The sequence below is a fragment of the Mycena indigotica genome (genome assembly GCF_014461135.1).
Source record: "Mycena indigotica strain 171206Taipei chromosome Unknown Mind.scaff0015, whole genome shotgun sequence".
Classification (NCBI taxonomy): domain Eukaryota; kingdom Fungi; phylum Basidiomycota; class Agaricomycetes; order Agaricales; family Mycenaceae; genus Mycena; species Mycena indigotica.
Window position 1 is genome coordinate 1,278,945 of NW_023503014.1, and position 16,372 is coordinate 1,295,316.

A 16,372-nucleotide genomic window follows, 5' to 3' on the forward strand; every position below is an offset into this window, starting at 1 on the left:
CACGATTTCTCCCTCAATTCTCAATGGATTAGGATGGAAAGTAGTGCATTTTGAAGGGCCTGTTCGCCCGTATAGGCCGATACAAAAATCTCATGTACTTGCCCAATTCATGGCATGAATGTCGTCCATCTCATCCGTCACCACACCTGTCCACCGTGGAAACCCCGCAATCGTGACCCTGGACTTGGGAGGGACTTGGACAGCTGATTGAAGGAAAACTCTCGGGTCAAACCTGGTCGGGACGGAGAGATGTTGAAATTGAAGTTGACGAGCAGATTAGCCACGAGTTAACACGCTGCGCTATGCGCGCACACGTTTACTTCTATCCCATCCCAGACACACAGTAACGAAGCGCAAAGCGCGCTCTCGTTCATCCCAGGTTGGCGGCTGTTGTCAGGGGAACCTCCCTTTCGGCCCCTCGGAGACGATCCCGATTCCGGTCCGACTCCGGTTCCGACTCCGGTGATCGCATCACCGCCTCCGTCAGGCGCATCGCCGCCCCCCGCCTGGCGATCCCCCTGGGACCTGGCCTGCGACATGGCGCAGGCATACTGCACGGAGCAACGATCAACCTTGGCGCGTCAAGAGCGCAGTATATAGTTCCGCTACCTAGCAGGCGGACCCTTAGAGTTTCTTCTCTTTGGATCCTCCCCTGCTAGGTCAGCCTCACTTGTATTTGCTTACTTCTATTCACTCTTTGGATCCTCCCCTGCTAGGACCTTGATCTCAGGCCTCCGGGGTTGCCCTTACAGCAGAAGAAACTCTCTACGGGATCAACCGGACAAGATTGCTAGGTTCGGCGCTGACTCAGGCTCGGAATACGAGTCCGTTCCGCCCTCGTCACCGCCCCTACCACTTGTCCCCTCCTCCTCTGTCACTCCTGTCGTCCCGCACCTGTCATGCCTTCCGGAGCTACTCCTGACGCTGACACTCGGCTGGATGCACTCGAGGCGAAAATCGACCGCCTAACTGAGGCCCTTACTCTTCTCACCACCCAGGCTTCCGCTGCCGCTGCCGCCGCTAATACTGCTGGCGGACCCCAAACAACACCACCCCCGGAGACGTCGATTCCGACTCCGACTCCGGTTCAGGGCGATTCCGAAGCCCTCTTTGGCGACATCAACCTCGCCTCAAAATTGGTCTTGCGACCAAACCCTCCGTTCACCTTCAACGGCGATCGGAAACGCGGCCGCGCGTTCCTTTACGCGGTCCGCACCTACGCCCGCCTTGCCCCTGAGGCCTTTGTGGTCAACGGAGAGGCGAGTGAGAGAAAAGGCCGTCCGCTATGCCATGTCGTTTATGGCAGAAGGACCCGCTCAGCAATGGGCGGAGCGCCACGGAAGCAAAGCCCCGTTTCCGTTTCCGTCCTGGGGCTCGTTCGTTTCCGAGTTTCGACTCCGGTTCGTTGAGGAGAACGAGCAAGATCATGCTCTCTCCAAACTGGAGACTTCCGCCTATCACATGGGCACAAAGGATGTCTACCAGTACACCGACGACTTCGAGGACCTGATGGACCTCGCCGGATTCGAAGACGCGTTGGTCAAGGTGACCAAGTTCCGCCACGGACTTGACCCCTTGATCAACAACGGAATCACGTCCTCGAACGACCCCCCGGACCTCCGGGACTACCTTAGCTGGCGCACCCGGGCCTTCCGTCAATACGAGGCCCTGGTCCGGGCCAAGCTGATCAAGTCAGCCGCCCCCAAGACGCCTGGCGGTTTGATTCGGACTCCGTTTCCGGTCAACCGCATCCCGGCTCCGGCCCCTTTCCGCCCGGTGGCTCCGGTCGTGCCACCCGCGGCCCGCGCCCCCGCTCCGGCGCCTCCAGCTCCCGTCCCCATGGAGTTGGATCGCACTAGGGCTCGGGGTGCCCCTCGTCGCGCCTGCTTCAGGTGCGGCGACCCAAACCATCTCGCCCGGGATTGCCCCCTCCCCCGCGGACGTCCGCTCAATGGACATCCTCGACGAGGTGATCCAACAACTTCGGTGACGAGATGTTAGCGGAGTTGATCGCCCGCTACTCGGACACAGCTGCGCTGCCGGAGACAGCTGCGGAGTCGATGGCCGGAGAGGATTTTGTCCCCGCGACGAGTGACTGGTGTGCCCTCGTTCGCGTCCATAAATCGTTTTCGCTTGTTTGTATGACGAATCAATTCCTTTGCCCTACAACGAGCCTGAAACGAAAGACATACCTCCCCTCCCCCCCATTTCGACTCCGTCTCCGACTCCGCCCGCGACTCCGGTTGTCGTCCTTCGCCGCCTCACTGCCTGGGAAAAGAAATTGCCCAAGCAGTACACTGTCGCTGCCTCCCCTGGAGTAAACTCCCTCCACCTCCCGTTGGAGCTAGAGTCCACCACCAGTGCGTTGAAGCTCTCCCTTTCTGGGCTTGTTGACTGTGGTGCCACCTCCGACTTCATCGACACGAACTACGTCGCTCGGAATGGCATTCCGGTCCGCACCCTGGCGCAGCCGATTCCGGTCTTCAACGTCGATGGCACTCCGAATGATGCTGGCTCCATCAACCAGATCGCGGACTTGGTCCTACGCTACAAAGGCCATTCCGAGCGCGTTCAACTCGCCGTCACCCATCTCGGTAAACAAGACCTCATCCTGGGGTACTCTTGGCTGCGGAAGCATAACCCAGAGATCGATTGGGAAACCAAGGAGGTCAAGATGACGCGGTGCCCCCGCGGCTGCTCCACTTGCCGCGAGGAAGAACGCGTTGAACGGACTGAGCTACGGCGACTCCGGCTGCTCCAGAAGCGACTCCGCTCCGGCCCGTTCCCCTCGGTCTGCGCCATGGACCTTTCTGGGTCTGACGACGGAGAGGATTCCGTCTCCGGTGACGACTCCGGCCTGCCTGATCTGACGCCGGACTCTGACGACGACGATGACGATGGTCAGCTTGAAGATGGTGACCGCATCTTCTACACCTCGTTCCGTCCCTCGGAGGAGATACGCGCTGGCAGTACTGTCTCGCAGCGCCTGGCTGAAGCCTTCGCCAGGAACTCCGCTCCCCCCGCCCTCCGAGATCCCGGACTGGGCTAAAGAGTTCCAGGACGTCTTCAACAAGGAGTCTTTCGACACGCTCCCGGAACGGAGAACCTGGGACCACGCCATCGAACTCGTCCCCGACGCTAAGCCGGCCAACTGCAAGGTGTACCCCATCTCGCCCCTTGAGCAACGCGAGCTCGACGCGTTCATCGAGGAAGGGCTGTCGACGGGCCGGATTCGCCCCTCCAAGTCTCCGATGGCGTCTCCGGTCTTCTTCGTCAAGAAGAAGGACGGCGGACTCCGCTTTGTCCAGGACTATCGGGCCCTCAACGCGATGACCGTCAAAAACCGGTACCCCCTTCCGCTGATCAACGACCTCATCAACCGGCTCAAAGGCGCTCGTTACTTCACCAAACTCGACGTTCGTTGGGGCTTCAACAACGTCCGGATCAAAGAAGGTGATGAGTGGAAGGCAGCTTTCCGGACTAACCGAGGCCTGTTCGAGCCCTTGGTGATGTACTTCGGCCTGACAAACTCTCCTGCGACGTTCCAAACGATGATGAATGACATTTTCCAGGACCTCATCCTTTCCGGAGACGTCATGATCTACCTGGACGACATCCTGATCGCCCATTCCGACCTCCGGAAACACCGACAGATCGTCCAGGAGGTCTTGCGCCGACTCCGAGAGCATAAGTTGTACCTCCGAGCGGAGAAGTGCGACTTCGAAAAATCGTCAATCGAATACCTCGGAGTCATCATCTCCCACAACCACGTCGAAATGGACCCCGTCAAGGTCGCAGGCGTCTCCGCCTGGCCGACTCCGGAAAACAAGAAGGATGTTCAGCAGTTCCTTGGGTTCGCTAATTTCTACCGCAGGTTCATTCGCGACTTCTCGGCCCTCGCGCGTCCTCTCTTTGCGCTCACCAAGAAGGACCAGCAATGGACTTTGGGGCGACGCGGAGGCCTCCGCGTTCCAAGCGATCAAGGACGCGGTCACCTCGGAACCGGTCCTGGCGATTCCGGACGACGCACGGCCTTTCCGACTCGAGGCGGACAGCTCTGATTATGCGACGGGGCGGTTCTTTCACAATCCGCCCCGGACGGGAAGTGGCACCCTGTAGCATTCTATTCCAAAAGCTTAAATGATGTCCAGCGCAACTACGAAATCCACGACAAGGAGATGCCTCACGATCATCCGCGCACTCGAGGAGTATAGACACTTCCTCGAGGGTGCCGCGCATCCCGTCGAGATTTGGACTGACCATAAGAATTTGGAGTACTTCAGGAAGACGCAGCACCTCAACCGGAGACAGGCCCGCTGGTCCCTCTATCTCTCCCGGTTCGACTTCACGCTGCACCACAAGCCCGGTCGCGACATGGGCCGACCTGACGCCCTCTCTCGGAGACCCGACCACGGAATCGATTCCGACAACTCCGACGTCGTCCTTCTGCGGCCCGAACTCTTCCACGTCCGCGCACTCGAGGGTGTTTCCGTTCCGGTCCCGGTTCCGAACTTCTTCGCGACATTCGCGATGCCCTCTCCGGTGAGCCTGACCTGGAGGAGCCCGTCGCACTAGCGGCCCGGCAACTCCTAAAGGTCCAAGGTCAAGCTCGAGGCCCCCGCTCCTCACGCTCCGACGAGTGGGCCGTCTCCGGTGGTCTTCTCCACTTCCGTGGGAAGATTGTCGTGCCCAAGGACAAGGACCTCCGGAGGCGCATCATCGAGCTCTGCCATGACACTCGAGTCGCCGGACATGCCGGTCGCTTCAAGACCTTGGAGTTGGTCTCCCGGAACTACTGGTGGCCTCAGATGTCTCGCCATATCGGCCGGTACGTCGCGACCTGCGACTTGTGCTGTCGCACCAAGGCGCTCCGGAGACTGCCCCACGGAGAGCTACACCCGACGGAAACACCCCCGGAGCGCTGGCATACCGTCTCCGTCGACTTCATTGTCGAGCTCCCGAGGCCCATGGGTACGACGCGATCATGGTCGTCGTGGACACCCTTGGGAAGCGAGCCCACTTCTCCGAGTGCCATACCACGGTCGACGCAGTAGGAGCAGCCCGCCTCTACTACCGGAATGTCTGGCGCCATCACGGGACTCGAGAAGATACGTCTCCGACCGTGGCTCACAGTTCATCGCGGACTTCACCCGAGAACTCTGGCGTCTAATCGGCATCAAGCCAGCCACGTCCACCGCGTATCATCCGCAAACGGACGGTCAGACAGAGCGCGTCAACCAGGAGTTGGAGCAGTACCTGCGGATCTTCACCAACTATCAGCAGGACGACTGGGATGAGCTGATTCCGGCCGCGGAGTTCGCTTACAACAACCACGTCCACTCATCCACGCAGCAAGTCCCCTTCATGACGGACACGGGACGGCTTCCGCGCATGGGCTTTGAACCCGGAGCCCGTTCCGCTATGGAGTCTGTGAACGAGTTCCGCGACCGAATTGCCACTGGGGTTGCCGAGCCAAGGCCGCGCTCACTAAGGCCAAGGAAGAGTATAAGCGCTACTACGACCGGAGACGCACTCCGTCTCCGGAGTTCAAGGTTGGCGACCGTGTTTGGCTGGATGCCTCTGACATCAGGACGACTCGCCCCTCGGAGAAGTTCTCCCACCGCCGCCTCGGTCCGTTCAAGATAGTCGCGGAGATCAGCAAAGGTGCCTACAAGCTCGACCTCCCTCCGCGCTACTCGAAGCTCCACCCGGTCTTCCCCGTCGTCAAGCTTGAGCTCGCCCAAGACGACCCCTTCGACGGACGCCCCGGCTACGACCAGCCCCCTCCGGACCTCGAGGACGGAGTCCCGGAGTGGGAAGTAGAGGAGATCTTGGACGCAAGGGTGAGGTATAAACGGCTGAATTACCGTCAGATGGAAAGGCTACGACGCGTCGCACGACCAGTGGGTCCGCTTCGACCGCGTCTTCGCCCCGGACAAAATCGCGGAGTTCTACCGTAAGTACCCTGGCAAACCACGGCACATCGCCTCCGCAACCTTCGACTCGATTCCGTTCCGGTCTATGCGTCGGGGACGCCGCATTCAAAGGGGGGTGATGTCAGGGGAACCTCCCCTTCGGCCCCTCGGAGACGATCCCGATTCGGTCCGACTCCGGTTCCGACTCCGGTGATCGCATCACCGCCTCCGTCAGGCGCATCGCCGCCCCCGCCTGGCGATCCCCCTGGGACCTGGCCTGCGACATGGCGCAGGCATACTGCACGGAGCAACGATCAACCTTGGCGCGTCAAGAGCGCAGTATATAGTTCCGCTACCTAGCAGGCGGACCCTTAGAGTTTCTTCTCTTTGGATCCTCCCCTGCTAGGTCAGCCTCACTTGTATTTGCTTACTTCTATTCACTCTTTGGATCCTCCCCTGCTAGGACCTTGATCTCAGGCCTCCGGGGTTGCCCTTACAGCTGTTATCGGAGGAGAGTGCTTGCATGACCATCAGTCACGTCACACCGATCCCCGTTTTCTTCCCAAGCCTCCACCACCGTTGGGCGCTCTGCGCCTGGTGGTAGGCCTTATTTCCGGTCACTGTTGGGCGCGCTCTGCGCCAACAAACCACTGGCACACATCGTAATGTTGGCTTCTGGTGAGTCGTTCTTATTTTGCCCCGTTTTGTTTTTCGCTGATGGGGCTTTGCGGGCCCAGCTCGATGAGTCGCCTATTCGAAAACTTGCTGTCGATCGAGAAATTGGGTGACTCCTCATCTCTCTTCTTGGCAAGCCTTCTTCGTGTCCTCCATTCTTGCATCATTTGGGATGGCGTTTTTTGCTTCTCAGCGCGGTTCGATCCGCTTAAAATCGTCCATCCTTGTGAAGGTCGAGGAGGAATAAATTAGGTATGTGCTTCAGTTTGAGCATGTCAAGGTCTGATAATCGATACTAGCGGTCTCACTCAGTCCCATTGACAGAAATCCAACCCATTGGCGTCGTGTCTTCCCCCCAAGTCTTCATTGACGGTCATCATCACTGGGTCAGCCAGACACCAGCAAACACAGCAGACGCAATGAATGACCAAGAACGCGACGAGCGTAGAAAAAAGCAACAACAAGCTGGTAGAAAGATGGCCCGTGCTCGTCCAGAACTCACACAGGCATAGATAGATGCAAGGTTTTTTCTATTCCACCTAGAGGTTCCTGTACATTTTCTCATGTCGACATAGTTCCTAGTCATGGCAAGAGATATATGATGTCTTCGGCGATGTGCATGACTACGATTATGCTTTGGAGGATGACGACGGTAACGAAGGCAAATACGGCAAAGCTGAAGCCGGTGTGCGCAAACTTGCATTTCCCAAAATTATCCATTATTAACTCTCGTTCAGGTCTTGAACCCTCGGCAATATCTTCCTAACAGAAGATGACGATCTTATTAAAGATGCTCCTGAGCGTTTACAACTCGCGTGTTCTACCAACCACACTCCACTTCCGACGAACTTCTCCAAGAAGAAAGCCTTGGACTATTTCACTCCCAATGGCGAACTCAAGTCTTTCAGCCCGTAAATGGTTGGAGCTGTGACGTATACTTTGCGACAATGTTCGAGTCTGTTGAAGTACCCTTCATTTGGCATCACAGGCGCGACCACCTCCTTCTATTTGATTCTGGTTCTTCTCCCAGGGATCTTTGGACTTGAAGGAGCTCTAAAAGTATTGCTCTCTGCGTGACCGTCGTCGACGCCCGGCTCAAGGTGACAGATACCTCCTCTGAACAAGACATGCCGAAGTGGCGGCAGAAGTGGCCTCTGATCAAGCGCAAGGACAAAAGAGACGACGAGATGCAATTCCGCTTCCACGACGACAACGAAGAGGAACAGGCAGATATTGATGTCCCGAAACACAAAATGCCCAGTCGCCTTTCCACTTATGAAGTTACCAAGAAGAGCGTCATGTCAGCCTCATATTTACTCGGATTTGGATGAACTGATAGTCAACCACATGCCAGCAATGACTCGCAAAGTCGAGTAACTTATGGCGCATGATCGCTACAAGGCCGGTTCCGAAGATGACCTTCGTGAGTGAATTGCTGGAGAAGAGATGTCGGCACTGGACGTACTCTATCTTCCTCAAGGTCTCGCTCGCTGCTAATCGCGGCAAGATTATGTATGGCTTTACACTGAACCGCAAGAGGCCCGAGCCCTTTCAGCCTGTGCTTCCTCGCCACTGGCAACGAGAATTCACATGTTGTTTGTTTGAAGTCTTCGGTTTCGTTCTCATGCTCATGATCCTTGTAGCCCGTCCAAGTAACCCCTGAATCATACATTCTCTTCGATGCTGCAGCTGTCGGCGTCTTCGAGCTGTGCGACGCGTTCAAAGTCCGGTACGGCTTATTCCACCACGTGAGATGATCAATGAGGATGATACTATCTTATCTAGACGTCTCCATGAATCGCAAAGCCAGCAGACCACAACAGGCAGCAAGACTCCGTTTGGGGCCGGAGGGAGGACGCCGACGCGGCCTGGAAATACAGTCTGAGCATCGACCAGGGTCCCCCCTGCCTGGCCAACAGCGGAAATGAACCCTCGGCGGGCGGCGATGATTCAGCAAGGATGGCAATGATTGGGGTTATGATTTGCTTACATTTGCATCATAGAAAAGGCATCGTTGATAATTATACGTATCTTACACTGCAGTACCACTAAATAACGAGTGCCAAGTGCCAGTTGAGGGATGTTCTTCCCAGCTAGGTTTTCGCGATAATGATTTCCAGCAGGTCGCCGCATCCAAGCGTGCGGCAGAGAGTCTTATTGAGGTCGACCTCAAACGAGGGAAGAAAGTTGAAAGCGCGGCAATGGAATCTGGCTAGTTTGAGGGAGGAGTCGAATGCGTTCCCAGTGGTTCACGGACGCAGAGCGCGGTCAACATGAGTTGCAAGGAAGCGCTTCTGTTTGCTCGAAGGATGGCCGCGGTTTATGATCCGCGGTGACGACATCAGTCACGTCACGCTTTTCTTCCCAAGACCGCCACCACCACCGCTGTTGGGCGCTCTGCGCTATCCGTGGTGTGGCAAGTCTTGCGTTTTGTCGACCGCGCTCTGCGTCGACAAAATACGCGAGGTATGGAAGGCGGAAGTCTTCCGAGCTGTAACAGGAGCTCATACAACGCTCTTTTCGCCGTCTCAGACAGTCCGCTGACCCTAATTTGGCCATGGGCTCAACGCGCTAGAAAAGAAAAGCTAGCTCCCTTCAATGCCGATGGACCACAAACATATCGAAATGCCTGTATATCTCTCCTGAAGTCACGTATGCAGGGTACGAGAACGATATCGATACTTTTTTTGTGTCTTACATCAGTGATGAATTATCTAGCAATCGGGCTACATTCTCAGCCCAAGGCAAATTACTATTCCCAAGGCTCACGCTAATCACTTTCGTTATCCGCTCTCTCATGCTGCTCGTCTCTTGGTTTCTTTCGCTCGATCGTCTAACAACACAAAATTTGTACTCCTTTCTTGATAATCGACAAGAAGGACGGTCGTCGAGCACCTTTACAAAATTTTGGGATTAGATAAACGACAATTGCGACGCGAAAAGAGAGCGGCAAGGTTTTTCCTGGCATTGGGCCATTGGCGAGCTCTCTGTTGGCTGCCGACTACTCGTATACCAGTCCCGTCTAGTAGCCCCGCCGACTGCCGAGGAACCCCTCGACGCAGACGACAGGTTGCGACTGGTTTTCAGTATCAGTTATGATGGCTGCTCTAGCGAGTCGATCGGGATCCTCGCAGCTTATTGCCTTAATCTTCCTCAAAATTTTTTGTTTTCTACCAGAGAACGAGTATCTCTGCATAATTCCAGGCAATGTCAGCGATTTGAATCCGTATCTCCGACCAATTGTAGATTTTGGGGTTGAGTTAGGGAAGACTCGGTCCATTGGTTGGCGCGGAGATAATTGGAGTAGAAAAAAGAGTTACTTAGGCTTCTCATGAATTGGGTTCGTGTATACTCTAAATTTCGCTTCTGCGTCTAACTTGGTTATAAGCGAGCCGCATTTCCTCTTGCGAAAATCTATGAGGACGAGAGCAACCTGCCGCTGAGACGAAATATTGATAAGTCCGACATCGAATTCGTCCAAAAAGTCATTCGCGAAACCTCCACTCCGTCCTGGGTGAACCATGTACCGAATAATTATGGGGAAGCAGGGGCGGGGTCAATGAAAGCCGATGAGTGGCGCCTTCTTGCGACAATCTTCATGCCAATCGCGCTGGTAATTCGATGGGGAGAGCAGACGGGAGCGCACAAGGATCATTTTGCCAAGCTGCTCGATCATAGTATGCATCTTTTCCAGGCCACCACAATCGTTTGTCGCTACGAGACATCTGAGCGCCGCGCTCAAGCATATCGCGAACATATACGGCAGTGGCTTAGTGGCCTTTACGATTGCCATCCACACGCTGAAACGCATACAAAACGCCAAAAACCCCATGCAGCATTCCACATCTACGACTTCCTGTTAGCATTTGGCCCTGCAATCAACTGGTGGTGCTTTCCCACTGAGAGAATCATAGGAAAGCTCCAACAACTCAATACAAATGGCCGCCTGGGTGGTGAATATGTCTCGAATTTCTTTCTGCTATGTATTCACTCGAAACAGGCGAGCATGAAAAAATCATTACCACAACATGGACGCGTATGGCAAACCTGCGGCGATGGCTTTTTGCGTAGGGATTGCCCACCTGTTCTACGCGAGTTCTATAGCATTATGCGTCGCTACCTCAACATTGTTGATGAAGCGTCGGAAGAACCTGTCGATTATAACGATGGCCGCGAACATAGTATTGCCCACTATGACATACACGGACTGCATTTCTCTCGCGCAAGTACTCATCTGGGCAACAGTATGATTGAGTACATCGGCTGGAGCGGCGTCACTCATGTTGGCAGTATCCAGGAAATCGAGCAAGGGCCAACGGGGACCCGCTTTATTGTTCATCAGAACCTACCCCTCGACGACGACAAGAACGACCCCTTTCTGCCCTTCCCAGACTTCCCCGCCTACACATATTCTACTCAAACGATTTTAAAAAGCGTCCTGCCTAGCGATGTTATAGGCCATGTTGCGAGCTTCGAGTTGGGTGAAGGGCGAGTTGTCATGTTGAGTCTCTCCCGCGTAAGCCTCGTTGACGTGGACTTTCTGCGCACTGACATTGCAATATATAGTTCTAGGTTCTAGTATTGAAATGATTCCAGCTTCACTCGACAGTCACTAGTACTTCCTCTTTGCGGCGCGATTGCGTTTGATAGCGGTTGCGGGACCCAAGTAAATGTTGAAATGGATGTACGTAGTACAAATAGCCCAGAATATCTCCGCTTCACACTCCCGCGAGCCGTCCATTGGACAGCTGCTGAAAATGCATAGAAGGAGCATAGAGCGAACGTCCAAGGGAGGACTGGTCAGTTAGATGACGCAGCAGTCTGATGTCACGTGCATTCTCGGCCTCGTACAAGATTAGATATACGACGTACATAGAGTCTACAATCTATGAGGAGCTGCGTTTGCCAAAGAAGTTCATCCAACCACCGCTGGTATGCGCCTTCTGACCGCCGCCAGCTTGATGAGCAGTTGTAACAGCGTGTTGCGCGGTTGCCCACTGGCAACGGTCTGGTGAAACTTGTTGTCTGCGGGAACCGCCTCCTTGGGAATTTGGAGATTGACCACACCGAATAAAAGTTGCCCCCAAGGCACTATGCTTTCCGCACTTTGTTGGTGAGCAGAAAGGTTAACGACAATGCTCGTCTGGTATGTTTTGAGGATGAGATGGAGCATTGCGGGGATTTCCTGGGCAGCGGAAGGCGGTGTCTGCATCATCTGTGTCGCAATTCCGACGAGAGTTGGAAACAGCTGGGCCACCAAGGGGGCAGGACGTCTGCCTTTTGTCTGAATCTACACCAATGCCTTGTTTCAGACCGAATATAAGAAGACCTGACATATAGTGACACACCGGAAAGCACGAACGACCTCGAGTGAGGCAACACATCCAGCCTGTACATGGCGAATGTCGCCACTGACCAAAAGTTGCTTGATGGCGTCGATAAGACCAGGCCAGCGGGCGTTGGGTAGATCATGGGCCACAATGTCCTTGAGACTGTTGGCGAGTTGAACGGTGATGCTACGTGATGGAGACGCGGCTAATAAGGGAAGGATATTGGCTCGGAGAGCCTCTCTATCGGGTTCGGTGATGGAGGGCTGGTTGGGGCGGCGAGTGGCGGGGTCAATGGAGTACGTGCCGTGGACGCGATTTTTGAGCCAGACCGAGCAAGATTGACGAGTGGAGCTATAGAAGGTAAGAAAGCGATAGCGAAAACACGCGTTAGAGCTACACACATGTCAATGCTGTCCGCCCCGATTATCTGCAGTAGTCCACCAATCATTCCCGGCTCATTGCCGACCTAACCAGAGTGAGGCACATCGAGCAGAAGACATAGAGTAAGCTTACTTTCAGAATATCGAGTTCAGCAGCGACGGGCATTGGGGTCGGGGTTGAGGGTGGACGCAAAGAGGTTTGACAGGGTCTGGAGATCCATCACGCTGGAAGAGAGATGGACATCGTCAGCATCGCTGACCGTCACAAGCTCGATGGGAGTGGCATTGCCTACCTGGGGCAGGGCGGCGTCGTGAGTGTAAGGAGACAAGTGCCTTCGCTTTCGCCATCTCGTCCTTGTGGCGTTTCTTTTCTTTCTCAAGGTCCGCGGTCAGCTCTGCTATGTGCCCAGAGTCGAGCTGAGTCCTGATGCGGGCCTCGCTCTCCTTGTTGTCAGCTCAAATGCATACCAGCTCATTCTAGATCTGTTGGATCAACATGGCTTGCTTACATCATTCGCTACGATGGCCCGGAGTTGCGTCATGTATCGTTGATCCTGTGATACAGCGCTGATGTTCGGATGGTTAGAATTTGCTTCAAAGCACAGGGCAGAAATTAGTGAGACGCTCAGGCTACTCGTTCGCTTCTATTTACTATTCCATTCCAAAGCGCACGCGCACGCGATAATCCCGCCGAGTCGTCACCGTATCAGTCACGTCACACTTTTCTTCCTAAGACCGCCACCACTGTTGGGCGCGCTCTGCGCTATCGGTGGTGTGGCAAGTCTTGCGTTTTGTTGACCGCGCTCTGCGTCAACAAACTGCGCGACGAAAGTCGTCCAAGCTGGCTGTAACAACCATGCAACGCTCCGTCTAGAGCTAATATCAAAACGCTTCTCAAGCTGGGCTCGAAAAAACCCTCTCACCATGCAAAACAAACCGGAGGCAGCCGTCTCTAATTTCTTATCAATCTCATATCCGATCCAAATCACGAATCGAGTTTGACCGCCGCTCAAAGAACAAAGATGGGACAAAGAAGCTATATATCCACCGGTACGGACCCCATCAACGCGACTTGCTTTCTTTCTAACCGCCCCTCGCTATGGCTTCACAGTTACCAGACAGCGACGGCGATGTAACCATGTCGCAGGATCAGCTCTTCGCAGCGGCGGACCTATCCGCGGCGGAAGCTGAGGCAGCCCTACAAGGACTTTCCCAGGAGCGGGCGCGGATAGACATTGAACGAGCTGTAGGTTCCATGTCTTTCAACTCTGCCTTCAGGGCCTCATACACTATGCAGCAGCTGGATGAACAGCAGCAGCAGTCCAGTCAACGTATGCGCGAGGTCGAAGAACAAGTTCGAAGGACCGAGGAGCAACAGGCGGCCTTCCAAGCAAGAGAGGCGCATGCCGCTCTCCTTGCAGTAAGTAGCCTTACGCCCTTCGGAAGGAAACTCGCTGATTGGTGAGGTAGATGCAGACTGCTGACAGAAACACCATGATGGCCTATAAGTACGGGCCGCGGGGCCAACACGACTCAACCTCGTATGCAATTGATCTTAGTCTACCGGGTTTTGTCTCCGCTGCTACGCGAAAACAACGCGAACTAGATGAAATGCTTCGTACGACACCGCAAGGAATTTCCATTCCAGTTGGTCCAGCACTACCTACCAATTCGGCGCCGGTCGATCAGCAGCCCCCCGGCCATAACGCACGCCGATCTTAATGCCCTCGCCAACATTCTCATCAAAGAGGGCTTTGTAGCCCGTGTCGGCGATGGAGACATAAACAGCGCCACAAGAAGAGTTACAGCCCACCGTTTGAATATCAAAAGAACCCAGGAGACGATATCTCAACGGGAAGACAAAGCTTGGAAGGTTCGCAACCAACCATACGTACTGTCCATTCGATTGATTAGTGTGCAGGCGTTCGTTCGATTGCGTTGGAAGGACAATATGGGTCCTGTTCGTGCCGTTGAAACGCCGCAGAATCGATGATTTGCACATACACCACCCTTCATGGTTTACGGCCGAGACGCCCATCGGCGTTCCGCCTCCTGGGCAGTATACGTGGTACATCGGCACCCGTTTCGAAAAATCCACCTGGAACAACATACTTCTTAACAACGCCGCCGCTCAATTACAAACCGAGCGTTCCCGGGAAAGCATGCTCCAAGTTTTTCTCCCCGAAGTCGACGCCTCGTACATCCGCGCTCTTTTTCTCAGCCACATCAAAAATACTGTTACCGCCTTTAACAGCCGCGGCCCAAAATGGCGAACCCGGCGCAGCAGCAGCAGCTCGCCACGGGAAGAAAAGGAAAAGTCAGGATCATCAGAAAAAATTGCGATCGCGCAGGGACTCGAAATTTAAGAAGCGGTTGAGGATTGCAACGCGCTTATATCATGAGAGAATAAATGCGGGAGATACCGCAGGTCAGGCGCTAGCTCAATTTTACCGTGATCTGGTGCAACTTTTGGATGTCGGCGGTATGTCGGACGACGAGGATAACAGCGGCGACCTGGGGCAAGACATTCTTATGACGGAAAAACTCATATGGCGTCATCCTGAGATAGCGCTGCATCTCCATTGGCTTGACAAGCAAGAGAAAAAATTATTTCCGCTGGCGCGGCGGTCATTCTATAAGCGCATGGAGTCTTCCAATATTTCCACCCGACATCCCCGACGGGTCTTCCGCGTAGTTTGTTCGACGACGAGTGGTTCAAACAACAATGCGAAATTAATTCAGTGTTTGAACCGCAACTCGAGCTGTCAAAACAACCCTTCGAGCTTCGTGGATTTGTATCCTGGTAACTAGTTAGTGTCAGTACAGTACATATAGATACGCTGTAGAGCCTACAGTATTGGCGCATTTGTTAACTAGTAACTTGGCTACCAATAAGTGTTGGTTGTGCTGTCGAAGGGACTCGCCAGGTTGTACCATGCGTGCAAAGCTAAACAGCTAATCAGGGAAGCGGAAATGGCGGGCATCCTGGACGAGTGCCGGTTGAGGGCCGTTCTTCCCAGCTAGGTTTTCGCGATAATGATTTCCAGCAGGTCGCCACATTCAAGCGTGCAGCGGAGAGTCTGAGATTGAGGTCGATCTCGCCAGATGTGGGGCAGCCGCGGACACTCATTGACAAACGAGGGAGGAAAGTTGAAAGCGCGGCAATGGAATTTGGCTAGGGTAAGGGAGGAGTAGACTCAGTGGTTCGCGGACGCAGAGCGCGGTCAACAACGACTGGACGCGATACCTAAATGAGTTGCAAGGAAGCGCAAAACGCGCTCGAAGGATGGCCGCGGTTTATGATCCGCGGTGACGACATCAGTCACGTCACGCTTTTCTTCCCAAGACCGCCACCACCACCACTGTTGGGCGCGCTCTGCGCTATCCGTGGTGTGGCAAGTCTTGCGTTTTGTCGACCCGCTCTGCGTCGACAAAATACGCGAGGTATGGAAGGCGGAAGTCGTCCGAGCTGTAACAGGAGCTCATACAACGCTCTTTTCGCCGTCTCAGACAGTCCGCTGACCCTAATTTGGCCATGGGCTCAACCGCTAGAAAGGAAAAGCTAGCTCCCTTCAATGCCGATGGACCGCAAACACATCGAAAGGCATCTGAACTGGCAGAACGCTTCCTGCCTGACCCTTCCTGACGATCGCAAACATGGAACAATTAGGAGCAACGCTAGGGCCGAGAGTTGCGATTAAATTCTGACCTACGTCATCGCCAGAACGACTTAAATTCGCCCCCTCGTTCGATTCACCCGCCATCCAACCATGCCCATCTTCTCCGCCAACTCTCTGCCGCATTCTCCCCTGATTCCCTTGGCCCTCCCTGGTCGCGGCAAGGAATACCCCGATCTGTCGTTGGCCCGGGCCATCCTTTTGCTATCAAGCTCAAGGATGGTACCTTCGCTGACGTCTACATCTATCATCAAGACACGCCTCAGGCGGGACTAGAAAAGACTTGGGCATGGGAGCGTACTCTCACCATTCCAAACAAAACTGAATCAGAGTTGGTGGAATCAGGTAAGCTTTTGCTTTCTGCCATTGGAGTTCTGTGCCGAATGGTTTAATGA

General features: G+C 54.7%; 1 protein-coding gene across 1 annotated transcript; it reads right to left on the minus strand.

Annotated features, from left to right (window-relative positions):
- Window positions 1–11,801: 11,801 nt before the first annotated feature.
- MIND_01340500 (Importin N-terminal domain-containing protein) lies at window positions 11,802–12,466 on the minus strand (the record flags this gene model as incomplete). The annotated part of the gene is made up of 4 exons (XM_037369849.1): window positions 11,802–11,880; window positions 11,939–12,271; window positions 12,322–12,386; window positions 12,434–12,466. 4 exons carry the CDS (start codon window positions 12,464–12,466, stop codon window positions 11,802–11,804), a joined length of 510 nt encoding a protein of 169 aa, XP_037213845.1.
- Between the last annotated feature and the right edge of the window lie 3,906 nt (window positions 12,467–16,372).